Source organism: Lactuca virosa, chromosome 9 (genome assembly GCF_052849685.1).
Source record: "Lactuca virosa cultivar CGN04683 chromosome 9, Lactuca_virosa_CGN04683_v6, whole genome shotgun sequence".
In the NCBI taxonomy this organism is placed as follows: Eukaryota; Viridiplantae; Streptophyta; class Magnoliopsida; order Asterales; family Asteraceae; genus Lactuca; species Lactuca virosa.
In genome coordinates, this window is record NC_136434.1 from 20,202,149 (window position 1) to 20,216,361 (window position 14,213).

Below are 14,213 nucleotides of genomic sequence, written 5' to 3' on the forward strand. Positions count from 1 at the left end.
AGTTTGGGATTTTGGATCGTCTAAAGCTCCTGGACCGAATGGTTTTTCTTTTGGTTTTATATTAAACGGTATTAGGATATTGTCGAGGAGGATATTTTTGATTTTGTGTCTCATTTTTACACCCACTCCTCAATCCCTAAGGGGTGCAATGCATCATTTTTTACTATGATCCCAAAAGTTAGAGACCCGAAGAATGTTAGAGATTTTAGACCTATTAGTTTGATTGGTTTCCAATACAAGATTATTGGTAAAATTCTTGCTAATAGGTTGGCGGAGATTAATGGTAGTGTTGTTAATATGGAGCAATCTGCATTTATCAAAGGCATACAAATTTTAGATGACCCTTTTCTCCTTAATGAGATTGTTGCCTGGAGTAAGGCTTCTAAAAATCCTCTTTTGGTTTTCAAAGTGGGCTTCGAAAAACACGGGCGGAGCTTCAACATTTAATTCAGTGGGGGGGGGGGGATATATAATATGTATAAAAATCGGTAAGCAGGGGGGCCACAGCCAAAGTTTTATATTTTTTGGGTCTAAAATGTATAAAATGGAACTAGAAGGACTATATCAAACCAAAAAATAAGGGAGGGCCACAGCCCTCCCTTGCCCTAATGAAGCTCCGCCAATGTCGAAAAAGCCTATGATTCTTTATCCTGGGATTACCTGATGGAGATAATGCATATTATGGGGTTTGGTTCTCTGTGGTGTTCTTGGATTTTGGAGATGATTTCTTTTGCTACAGTTTCAACCCTTGTGAATGGTTCTCCTTCTCGAGAATTTCATATGTTTAGAGGTTTAAGGCAGGGTGATCCTCTTTCTCATTCCAAAAAAATTATAAGGCCTCAAAAATATTATCCCTATATTTATTTGTGACAGATAAAATCAAATTCATAAAGCTAAAGTTTGCAGAAGAGGGATGAGGGGACATTGTGCTAAGTGGAATGCATCAGGACTCATTTCAGTCATTATTCACTCCATTTAAAAAGTTAAATACAATAAGTTTTATTATTAAATTTGTTGCAGTGTAGCTACTTGAAGGCAACAAAAAACGACAACTTGGTTTTTGCTTATCGGCGAGTGTCCAAATGGATCACAATCTTGGGAGAGTTTTGGGATTTCATCCAATAAACACTCAACTATAAAATATTATCGCTTGTAATAGTAAATAAATAAATAAATAAATAAAACATAAATCTAGACCTGGCAATTCGTGTATTCGTGTCATGAAAACGTGTCAGCCACGAATTTGACATGATACGATTACACGATGAGAAATAAGCTTTATCTCAATTTTTAAGATGTATTCGTGTCGTGTATTCGTGTCGTGTCGTGTCTCTCACAGATTCGTGTCTTCGTGTCTGAAATTGCCAGGTCTACATAAATCTAATCCATTCTTATTTCATTTTTAATCACTTATGTTTAAAATAAGAACACTTATGTTTAAAATAAGACTTGAACTTTCAAGTTAACTAGGCCAAAAAGCTTTTGGTAAAAGATAATAATACCTAAATCTATTTTTCCCAAAGTGGATAACTCACGCGATGATGGATCCTCACCGTACCAAACCTAGAAGAGAAGCCACAAATAACATTTTAAATATTTTCACAACCACCTTGAAATGATACAAATTCCTGGGATTTAAGTGTAAAAGCCTTGATATTAAATCATTTAATATCAATATGTAAATGGTTCTAAAACAAACTTTTTTTTTGTTTTGTTTATATTGAATATTTCAAACCGAAATCAATTACAAAAGGGCTTATGGCCTATGGATTAAAAATGTGCCATTCAACCAGTAAAAAGTTCAAATCTTGTGATATATTTAAAAGTCTGTTTAATGGATATGTGACTTTGCCGTTAAAAAAAAAAAACGAAATCGATTAGATCACCCGATAAATGTGTACATCTACAGTTTATCTTTATCCTCATAATTTATTGAATAATACAAACACAGATAATATATAAAAAGAAACTCAAAGGAACTGTAAACTTAGGTGGACACACATGTTGTCTAGGTTCACTTTGTTTTTTTCAACCCTTCACTCTACATAATAATAATAATTGTTAGAGATATGTGTGTGTTCTAGAGAGAGAGAAGGAGAGGTTCCTAAAGAAAAGAAACTATGGAAGTCATGAATTCAAGAAGGAAAGAAGAAGACCAGTTTCATATTATTCATAAAGTGCCATCTGGTGATGGTCCTTATGTCAAAGCTAAACATGCTCAGGTACGTGTTTTCTATATTGTGTTTTTTTTTTCTCTAAATCATGCTTAATTAAATGTATAATTTGAAGTTTTTTCATTAACAAAAGTGTTTGATCAAAAAAAAAGACTCCATTAAACCCAGATCGGGTTATAACCAATGAATCAAAACTAAAAATTTGCTTCCGTGGACCAATTTTATGTAACACTGGTTCTGAAAATTAGTCCACGGAACCAGTTTAAAAGAATTTCTTAAACTAATCTAACACGCAAGTAATAAATTTTTACACCGTTTTCTTGAATTATAGATCTTGGTTTAATTCGACGATTCCCTATATGTAATTTGCTTAACTAAGTATATATATTAAAGATCAAACTTCTTATTGGTTTACCTTGTTCTACCCTTTTAATATACAAAACTATCATTTTTTTTTTAATTTCAACACAAATTTATCATTTATTTAAATCTTACTAGTATTATCAATTTATCATGATCATTGCTTTCTTAATATTTGATCTCGTTGGTTCTACCTTGAGTTTCTTTTAACACATCTATTACTTATTTAACTTCAACATTATTATTATTTTTATTATTTTCTATTTTAAATATTTTGAATTCTATCATGATCATATATATCATTAGATTCTTAATTTGCAGCTTGTAGAGAGGGATCAAGAGGGTGCAATAGTGTGGTTTTGGAAGGCAATAAATGCAGGAGATAGAGTGGAAAGTGCCCTAAAAGACATGGCTGTTGTAATGAAGCAGTTGGATAGAACTGAAGAAGCCATTGAAGCCATTAAGTCTTTTAGGTGCCTTTGTCCCAAAAGTGCACAAGAATCTCTTGATAATGTCCTCATTGATTTGTTCAAGGTACAACCCCTCCCACTCCTACATGCATTAATTATTCCACTTCTTGTGCATGCGTATACATATATAATGCTCTGATAATTATATAAGCGAGTTCCTTGAAAGTTGTACGCATGCATATATGCTACTCGTTAATCATGCATGATATGTAATGCTTATTATATATTAGTGGGTTCCATCATCCATGCACCATGTCTCGATCAGATAGTGTCGTCATATGTTTTGATGGATCATACTCATGGTGGTATCGATCTAAACATCTTAATTGCACACAAATCAAAGAATGAGTAAATGAAACACAATTAAGTCGTGTTTCTAGTTGGCAAATTAACTTGAAATTAATAATGTGGTTGAATATTTGTTGAGCAGAAATGTGGTAAAGTAGATGAACAAATAGCGTTATTAAAGCAAAAGCTTAGGATGATTTACAGAGGAGAAGCTTTTAATGGAAGACCAACAAAGACAGCAAGATCTCATGGCAGGAAGTTTCAAGTCTCGGTCAGACAAGAAACCTCCAGGATTTTGGTATTTTTTTAATATTCTTCTTCAAAAATTATATGTTTGCTAAAATAATATATATAGTAGCAGACTTTTTTCATAAAAGAATAACAAACTATTTTGTTTTTTGTTTTTTGTTTTTTATAAATTATCATTGTTTTTACAGAAGATAAATAACCTGAACATATTGTTCACAAAATACCATATTTTCACTATTTTGTGAACTAAACGTTTAAGTTGCTCACGTTCAAGCCACAGACTTCAAAGAGATGAGGTGTCGTTAAAAAAAATTAATTCGTGTACCCTTTTAAAAAAGAATTGTGATTTATAAAAATAAAAATAAAAAATAGTTATTTAGTCATTTACAGCATTAACCCCTTCATATATAGATAATATATTACAAGATGATCGATTATAATTTAATATGTTGTGCTCTTTTGGATTAAAAGGGGAATTTGGGTTGGGCCTACATGCAAAAGTCCAACTTCATGGCAGCAGAGGTGGTCTACAAGAAAGCCCAAATGATTGACCCCGATGCAAATAAGGCCTGCAATTTGGGCCTTTGTTTAATGAAACAGGCCCGATATGAAGAAGCTTGTCCGATTCTTCAACACGTGGTCAACGGGGAGATTCCAGGATCTGATGACATCCGGGCCAGAAATCGAGCTCAAGAACTTTTGATGGAGATTGAAAAATGTCGGCACATGTCTGAGTTATTGCCTGCCCTTCCGGGACTGGATCTTGATGATGACTTCGTTAATGGGCTTGAAAAGTTGATGAATGTATGGGCCCCAAGTAGGTCAAAAAGACTGCCCATATTCGAACAAATTGAAAGCTTTAGAGACCAATTAGCTTGTTAAAATCTTTATATATTTTTATTTGTAAGGTTTTTTTTAATGTGTGAAATAAATGAGCTAAAGCTCGTAATTGTAAAGTTTTAGCGGTAATTGTCGGTGCTATTATCAGTTACGGCTGCTTTACTTTTTTTTTTTTTAATTGCTTGTGATGTAAATGTAAAAATATATATACATAGTTAGCAGATTCGATGTAAATTTGATCACAAGTTGTGTAAATTATGTTGTACAATGTGACTAGTTCTAATGTTTTAGATGTGTATCTTAAAGCACTTTAGATAACTGATAACCGAATTTGATGTGAGAATTGCTCAAACTGCTTATGTATGTATACACTTCATGCGTAATATGATGAATTTTTTTTTCAAAACGATATATATATATATATATATATATATATATATATATATATATATATATATATATATATATATATATATATATATATATATATATATATATATATAGGTTCAGATTCATTTGAGACCATTCTAATTTTGTAAGACCGTGAGACCAAATCTAAAAATAATTTTAAAATGCAAAATAAATGGAAAAATCCGAAAATTCTTTTTTTAAATATTATTTTCGGAACATGAATTAACTAAAAAAAATAAAAATAAAAATAAATCCCATTTTTTTTTTAAAAATACGTGAAATATTCTAATAGAATATTACACTGACATATTCTAAAAATTAATTTAAAATGCAAAATAAATGGAAAAATCTAAAAATTCTTTTTTTAAATATTATTTTCGGAACTTGAATTAACTAAAAAAATCCCATTTTTTTTTTGAAAAATACGTGAAATATTCTAATAGAATATTACACTGTACATATTCTAAAAAATAATTTTAAAATGCAAAATAAATGGAAAATCCAAAAATTCTTTTTTTAAATATTATTTTCGGAACTTGAATTAACTAAAAAAAAATAAAAAATAAAATAAAAAAATAAAAAAATGCGTCTCACGGTCTCACAAAATTAGGCCGTCTCACATGAACCTAACCCTATATATATATATATATATATATATTACATGAGAATTTATTCAATTTTGTTGATGCCTATATAAATAAGAGGTTTGTGATCTGTCAAAGTTTTGAAAAAGCAAATTCATTTTTAAAGCATTAAATTTGTCTTTCATTTTAAAAGGGAATGTAATGAAACTAACTGAATTAACAAGATAATAAAATAGATTATTATATTTTATTATTATACGTGGTTAATTTGAAGAAGTGAAATATGCAATCTGAGTAGAATAGATAATTATTATATCTCATAATGATTTCTCTCCTTGATTAGCATATAAATATGATTTACAAATACATATTGGGTTAATGAAAATGACCAGATACAATGGGCTCACCATAATTAAATACAACAATATAATTAATACATTAACATCACCTCCAGTTGGAACAACATAAGAGCTTAATGTTCATCAATGAGGGCAATAGCTTTTGTAAAGATGTTGGCATACTGTGAGGAGAATGGAACATGAAGAACTCGAATCCAGCATATAGAAACTTTGTCCCAGATAAAGTAAGTGAATATTAGTCTCGATGTGTTTGGTCTACTAGTGTTGAAGTAGATTGTTGGAGAGGTAGACTAAACCCACATCGACTTTGGCTATTTATACGTTTTGTCATTTTCCATCATTTATATGACATTATTAATTCCAAGTTACATATGAATGAATCAAGTCACAATCAATCTTAATTTTCTCACTTTTGTCAAATGAAACTCTTATTGGTTAAATCTTTTAAATTTAATTTTTATCTCCTTAAATTTATATGTTTACTAACATTATGATTTTATATTATTATTATTATTTATTTGTTTTAGTATTTATTTATTTATTTATTTTTTATTTAATATGAAATTTTATAGCCCTACAAGTGGGATGTTACATAGGTCAAAGCACTAGCACCCTAAGTTTTATTAAAAATAAGTGCATTACATGCATCTTTCGTGGCATTAAGCCCAAGGTTGTAGAACTCGTTACTCAGTATCTGCTCGGCCGACTACCGAGTAGCGAGTACTTGGGGAGTACTCGGATTCGGTAATTTAAGTAGAAATATTTTTAGGGACATTATATACGTCAAAATCATAAGTTGATTGAATTATATAACAAAATTAGATACATGTGAATACACAAAAACTGAAAAACACATAATGGTCTCACTTCGTGAATAATTACTGAAAATTTAAGATATATATATATATATATATATATATATATATATATATATATATAGTAATAATCACATGTGTGTGTTAAATAATAAATCGTTAATTATATTATACATATTAATCACTGAGTTGACCGGGTTTTACAACATTGTTCAGTTCAGTAAGGGGTCGGTCGAGGAGTACTCGGGATTTTGCAACTCGCCTCGGTAAGGGGCCGAGTAGCAAGTACTTGGAGGAGTAATCGGCCAACTCGACGGGTTTTACAACACTGATTAAGCCAATGTGGATCTCGTATGGCTTTAGAGTAGTTATGGGGTATATGAAAGGAAGAATCAACATGTAAATTGAATTTTTGTATGGGTTTGGTAATGCCTAATTTTTGACAAGTGGTCATGGGTGGAATTATTGAGGTTGTATGGTGGAAGGTAGAGGTGGGGTTGTCCTAGTAGCTTCAATGTTAGGAAAGGATGTCGGGAAACATGAGAGTTGTCAAGTGTGGTGGAAGCAAGTTGTTAGAAGGCAACAGTAGGTTAAAAGAGGTGGTGGTTGCAATAAAGGATGGACGATGAGTTGTTGCAGCTGATGAGGGTGGTGAAGCTACCAATTCAACAATAGAAGTAGGTGTTACTCAAGGCAGCATATGAGGTGAGTAGGGCCATTTGTGGCAGTTTTGGAGTAAGGTATGGGTAAGTCGGTAGTGATGGTTACATTAGTATATGTTGGGAAGGTGATAAGAGGCCAAATTGATCTAAAAAAGGTTATAGTCATATTTGGGTGTAAGGAAGTTATAGTTAGGTGGTTCATGAACCTAAAAGGAAAATTGATTTCATTAAAGACAATGTCTTGAGACGAGGATTTTTTTGGTTGCAAGATCTAAGCATTGGTAACCCCGATGGCTGGATGGCTAACTGAGGAATATGCATGAGGTTTTTCTTAGGAAAGTTTATTAGGAGTGTTGAAGTTTGGGTAACATAGACAACCAAACACTCGAATAGGAGTAATCGGCCAACTCGGCGGGTTTTACAACACTGATTAAGCCAATGTGGATCTCGTATGGCTTTAGAGTAGTTATGGGGTATATGAGAGGAAGAATCAACATGTAAATTGAATTTTTATATGGGTTTGGTAATGCCTAATTTTTGACAAGTGGTCATGGGTGGAATTATTGAGGTTGTATGGTGGAAGGTAGAGGTGGGGTTGTCCTAGTAGCTTCAATGTTAGGAAAGGATGTCGGGAAACATGAGAGTTGTCAAGTGTGGTGGAAGCAAGTTGTTAGAAGGCAACAGTAGGTTAGAAGAGGTGGTGGTTGCAATAAAGGATGGACGATGAGTTGTTGCAGCTGATGAGGGTGGTGAAGCTACCAATTCAACAATAGAAGTAGGTGTTACTCAAGGCAGCATATGAGGTGAGTAGGGCCATTTGTGGCAGTTTTGGAGTAAGGTATGGGTAAGTCGGTAGTGATGGTTACATTAGTATGTGTTGGGAAGGTGATAAGAGGCCAAATTGATCTAAAAAAGGTTATAGTCATATTTGGGTGTAAGGAAGTTATAGTTAGGTGGTTCATGAACCTAAAAGGAAAATTGATTTCATTAAAGACAATGTCTTGAGACGAGGATTTTTTTGGTTGCAAGATCTAAGCATTGGTAACCCCGATGGCTGGATGGTTAACTGAGGAATATGCATGAGGTTTTTCTTAGGAAAGTTTATTAGGAGTGTTGAAGTTTGGGTAACATAAACAACCAAACACTCGAATATGAGTTTATGCGAGTTTTTTGGTGATATAGTTTGTGAAATGGTGTGTCATTGTTGAGGCATGGAACAACAAGGTCCGGACAACATTGTAAATGGTTGTAAGAATTATTTAAGATGTCGAGTGAGAGCATGAAAAACATATATGAATTCCATTTTGTTAGGAAGAGTTAGGTAAATGGGGCATGGAACAACCTTATTTTTGTTTGTTTCCTCCATATATAGTTGTTTGGATCGAAACTTTATTTTTAGGGTTTTATGCAGAAAAGTCTCATTATTTTGGAAACTTTTTTAAAAAGTCCTAAATTTTTTTTAACATAAAAGTCCCGATTATCTAAGATTTTGCCCAAATTAACGAAAAAATCATTTTTTTAAAAATTTTAATAAGAAATGACAGATTATGTGATTTTCCTTAAACAATGTTACTTTTTCTACGTAAAACCTTTATTTTTATACTTTTATGGTCCACTTTGCACAAATATTCTCCGCCGCAACGCACGAAGTGACAAAAATACTAGTTTCATATAATTTGATGAGTCTTTTGTCATTGACATTGTTCTAGGTCCAAATACATGCATCATGATACCATGTCGTCTTCGTGGTCATTTAAGTTCTTTTTTTATTCAAAGTTTATTTTGTGTTTTTTAATCAAAAAAATATATGGTTTTTAGTTTAATAATTATATTTTTATGTTTTGTGGATGAAACAGTCGAACAAATAAAATTTGGATTATATTATTTTGCCAAATTTAGTATAAAAGAACATAATGCACATGCATAGTTTGGTAGCATCCTTTGAGATTTTTCGTAGCCAAACTTTATGTATGCAATTTTTAAACGGCTAGTGTGCACAAAATCTGATTCTTCGTTACAAAAATCGGTTTTTGGACCATTTTTGGCCCGGATCTGTTCAACTCGCTTGCTTCTTTGCCTTTTTTTTTTTTTTTGAAAAAAAATATTTTTATTTAAGATAACAGGCTAACAGCTACACAGCTATTTGAGGCTACTTCGGGCCATTTTGATCATTTTGTGACTCTATGCTATAAACACTAAAGAAGACTAGTAGTTTTGGATTCTTTCCAAAGACTAGACTCATTATTTGAAGTAAAATTACAGTGAGAAGTTGACAAAACTTCCTTCACCCTAAAACACAGATTCTTGAACATGCCTTCGTAAAAATCAGTGAATATCACAACAATTACCAAGAGAGAAAACAGCAGGCACCTGCTATCAAATTATTGGCTAATATATATAGATATCAAAATTACTTTTTAAGGTACAAGGTATACAAGCATTGTCTCACAATATAATAAGCTTGTAAAAAATGAACATAACAAGTCAAGATGTGTATAGTAAGTATACTTTGTTCACTTGAAACATTTGACGCCATGACAAGCTGAAAAAAGTATAATCAGAACCAGTGCAATGATGATTGCTAAAACTATCAGTTTAATCTTCATGTTCTTCAACCACATTTTTCTTCTCAATTGCGTACCCTGCGTCCTAAAACCTTGTGCCTGCAACATATATAATAATCAAATCATTATCATTAAAATAACAATTTATTTTTTATTTGTAATGTGAAATTTGCATTTCAATCGGCTTTTTACCTGAGAATGAAGGCTCTCTGTTTTGTCAACCAAAAGCTCGATCTTCTCCCCTCGGTCAAGAACCTACACGTTCCATCAAAACTTCAAATAACAACTAAGTATAAAATAGGAGTCCACTGTATTGGTATCAAAGTGACAATTAAATACACTTGAAGTGTCTGGTTCTTTCTTTATTTCTCTTATAATTTAACAATGACCGGTGTAAGTAAGTGAATTAAAATTTCCGCTTACCTTCTCAATGTTATCCATCATGACACCTTTGACTTCCGAAACCTGGGCCTTGACTTTTGAAAGCTTGCTGATCTCTTCTGGATGATCCACACAATACTGCATCTGCTCCTTCAGCTTGGGACTGGTATTTACATAATTTAGCGGGGATTAAGCATTAAATTTTAAAAGATGTAAAAAAAAGACTGAGAATCAAAATTAGAATTTATAAGATGATGACCCGAATTCTTTGTTCAAGCTATTGGCAACAGCTGTTGCAGCTTTCCCTCCACTGTATTTCTTGGTGAATTCATCCTTGATTCTCTCCAGAAAAGCCATTGGAATCTGACGACCAACAGCCTCGATGGCAACCACACAGTATGCTTCATCATTTAATAACTTAAAAGTTAGTTCAAATATATGTAAGTTGAAGAAAGCAAAAGAAGCAGATTATTTGACATTTTTACATAATTTAATTAACTGTGGTAGTGAATTAGTGATGATGAACTGTCAAATGAGAATGATGATTAATGGAAATTACTTTAAAGTTTAAACTAATCATGATTCATGTTGATGGCCAGCTTTTCCTGATGCATATGTGCTCCTTTTTTGGTGAATTAGTGCTTTCACTTTGGTGTTCCTTTTGTTTGTTATACAACTAATTGGTATCATGGTATGAGTTTATATACTTTATGCACTTCTTTGCTTTATCAACATAATGTATTTTACATCGCATAGATCAACCAAACTTTTGGCATTTTTGAAAAAATGACAAACCCAAGCAGCCTATATATATCACACACTAATTAGATAAATACCAGAAAATTCAAAGGTAAGGGAATTAATTGTAAAGCCTTACACCTTTTAACATCTAAATTGACTTTGATTTGTAAGTAAACAGGTAAAAAACATTTCAAAATATAGAAGTTAAACTAACTGTTTATCATTCCATACCATAAAGTATGAGGTTGGACTAAGAAATATAGCTGATTCATATCAAGAAAGTTTAACTAATCAATCAAAAATCCACCTCTTGTTCTGAATGTTGTCTAGCAACTCAAAATGACTCAAGTTTACATATTATATATAGCTCATATTATTGCTTATTGTTGATGAGAAGAATACGACGCTAATCGCAGTAATCAGAAAGCATGGATCATCATCCAATTCTAATAGCAAAAAAGGAACGTAAAATTGAGAAGAGAGTAATTGCAACCCCTACTCAAATTATTTGAGATTAACCATTAGATAATTTACTGCCATGATTTTCATAACTTAAACTCAAAATCATCTAACTCACTGGAATAACATAAATCGCATCAGCACATAACGTATGAACATCTAAACGATCAACTCGACCAACATTTCAAATACAAAACGCATAATAATAAAAAATAGGTCAGATCAAACTCACTAAATCCATCTTCAACGAGATAGTTAAACGTGTGTCCATCGCATGCGTAGGTGAACTTGTTATTGGTAGCAGGAAGCTTCTGGAGACACTGAGCAGCGATGTTGGTGAAATTACCGGTGAATTCCGTGAACTCCGAAAGAATCACCGTCCCCCTCGCCACAAAACTGTAGATCAATGATTGTTGCCCCATGATAGCCTTCTCTTCTCCCTCTCCGGCGAGCTGAGAACCCTAGAACCGATCACCACCGCGTCTATAGGGACAAAAACAAATGGAAGGGAGCGTAAATCGATGAAGTGTGAAAGAAAGAATGAATATGGAAGGTGAAAGGGTGAGATTCTGGATTTGCTTATACTGAAAGTAAAGGTTGTTTTGTCGACAGTGTGGTATTACCAAAGTCCACATGGAAAATAACGGAAAGGTCCAGCTGTAATTTGTTGTGTCCAGATTTTGAGCTTTTGGATTATATACCCATTAATACATAGTCGACTTCCGATATGTATAAAGTATGTTATATTAATATTTGAGTCAATCGTAGGGTTACTTGGGCCCATACAGATTAAGGTTATGGCAAAAGGAATGAAAATAAGTATCTCAAATCATTAAATTATGAAATTATGGTTGTTTGATACAATCTGAATGATTTAAAAACTTTACCAAATCTGTTTCTGAATAAAAGATATTGTTTGTTTAGATTTTATAAAAGGACATTAATTACCACTAACTTTATTTAATAAAATGACAGTTTTGTCATTACTTTGCATTTAATGTTCCATTAAATGTTTAGTTGGTTAAGTAATAATAAGAGGGTATTTTGGTAAAAATGTTATTTATTTTTAGAAGTTGACTAATATTTTGGGACAAACCAAAAAGAAAAAATTGACTATATATATATATATATATATATATATATATATATATATATATATATATATATATATATATATATATATATATAGGATGAGGTTCAATATAGAACCATAGTTAACCAAGGAACCAAAGAACCAATCGTGAGCGTTGGAAATCATAACGATCAACGGCCAAGGAAATAGATGTACATTTTTACATTGGACGTGCACACACCGGATTATACCAAAAAATCCACCCTTTACAAAAAAACTCACCACTTTTTTTCGTTTAAAATTTTTTTTAGGCCATGTTTTTTATCAAAAAAAAAAACGAATATACCGTTGTTCACGATTTTTCGTCATCTTTCCATAGAGATCCATGATAATATATAAAAAACGAACTTTTTTTCGAAAAAAAAACTCACTTCATTTTCTTTGATGAAAAAAGTTAAGGTCTATTTTTTATAGAAAAAAAAATTAATAAATATATCAAAATTCATATTTTTGTACTTTTTAAACATAGATTCATATTCATGTTAAAAAAAACGATATTTCAGTTCAGATTCACATTGTGAACCTGTTCAGATTCATATTGTGAACCTGTTCAGATTCACATTGTGAACCTCCTCGAATTCACAGTGTGCATAATAATAAGTCAGATTCACAGTGTGAATCTGAACTGATCGGAGCTTTTTCACACTGTGAATGTTAAAATTTAAAATATTTACAGTTTAGATTCACAGTGTGAATCTACACTGATCGAGGTTTTTTTTTGTGAACCTTCTCAGATTCACAGTGTGCATAATAGTAATTCAGATTCACAATGTGAATCTGAACTGTTCGAGATTTTTCATATTGTGAATGTTAAAAATTGAAATATTTACAGTTTAGATTTACAGTGTGAATCTACATTGTTCGAGGTTTTTTTTTAATCGGTGTTGATGTTTATTAATAGAGTATAAAAAATTAATATTTTTGGTATAATTAGTTTTTTTTTATAAAAATAAACTTAAATATTAAAAAAACTAAGAAAATTAAATGGGTTTTTTTCGAAAAAAAAAAAGTTCGTTTTTTATATATCATCATGGATCTCTATGGAAAGAGGACGAAAAATCGTGAACAACGGTATATTCGGGTTTTTTTTTCGATAAAAAACTTGGCCTAAAAAAATTTTAAATGAAAAAAAGGAAGTATGTTTTGTTATAATCCGGTACATGTGCGTCAATTATAAAAGTTTACAACCCTTCCTTTTGCTGTTGATCGCTTTAAATTCCGACGCTTTGGATTGGTTCCTTGATTAATATATATATATATATATATATATATATATATATATATATATATATATATATATATATATAGAGAGAGAGAGAGAGAGAGAGAGAAAGAGAGAGAGCTAGGTTCAAATGTGGATTGACATCTATTGTGTGGACGTGTGGATAATGTTATTCTGTGAGAATTACAAAGAAAATATGTTGTTTGATAATATGAATACATTCAATCTTATATAATTATTTTAATTATTAAGCATTTTCACTAATTAAAATTGGTGAGAATCCATTAAAATAACAATAGTTCTGTGAGATTTAACGTATTCACATTACTAAACAACATATTCTATTAGTAATTTTCATAAAATAGCATTATCCACACGTCCACACAATAGTTGTCCATCCACATTATAACCTAGCCCTATATATATATATATATATATATATATATATATATATATATATATATATATATATATATATATATATATATATATATATATATAC

The 14,213-nt window shown here is 31.4% G+C and overlaps 2 protein-coding genes across 3 annotated transcripts; one reads left to right on the forward strand and one right to left on the reverse strand.

Annotated features, from left to right (window-relative positions):
* The first annotated feature begins 2,054 nt into the window (after window positions 1-2,054).
* Window positions 2,055-4,675, forward strand: LOC145135818 (protein SULFUR DEFICIENCY-INDUCED 1-like). Of its 2 annotated transcripts, none has more exons than XM_079070032.1 (4): window positions 2,055-2,222; window positions 2,841-3,068; window positions 3,435-3,590; window positions 4,013-4,675. In XM_079070032.1, exons 1-4 carry the CDS (start codon window positions 2,121-2,123, stop codon window positions 4,421-4,423), a joined length of 897 nt encoding a protein of 298 aa, XP_078926158.1. In that variant the 5' UTR covers window positions 2,055-2,120; the 3' UTR covers window positions 4,424-4,675. The 2 variants fall into 2 exon arrangements, with proteins under 2 accessions (XP_078926158.1, XP_078926159.1); XM_079070033.1 differs by having other exon boundaries at window positions 2,057-2,222; window positions 2,856-3,068.
* A 4,911-nt stretch (window positions 4,676-9,586) lies between these two features.
* On the reverse strand, window positions 9,587-11,905 carry LOC145138268 (vesicle-associated membrane protein 721-like). Its single transcript, XM_079072371.1, has 5 exons — window positions 11,590-11,905; window positions 10,417-10,558; window positions 10,200-10,320; window positions 9,969-10,031; window positions 9,587-9,875 (listed from the first exon to the last, which is right to left on the reverse strand). The coding sequence occupies exons 1-5, from the start codon at window positions 11,777-11,779 to the stop codon at window positions 9,726-9,728; spliced, it is 666 nt and encodes a 221-aa protein (XP_078928497.1). The 5' UTR covers window positions 11,780-11,905; the 3' UTR covers window positions 9,587-9,725.
* Window positions 11,906-14,213: the final 2,308 nt, after the last annotated feature.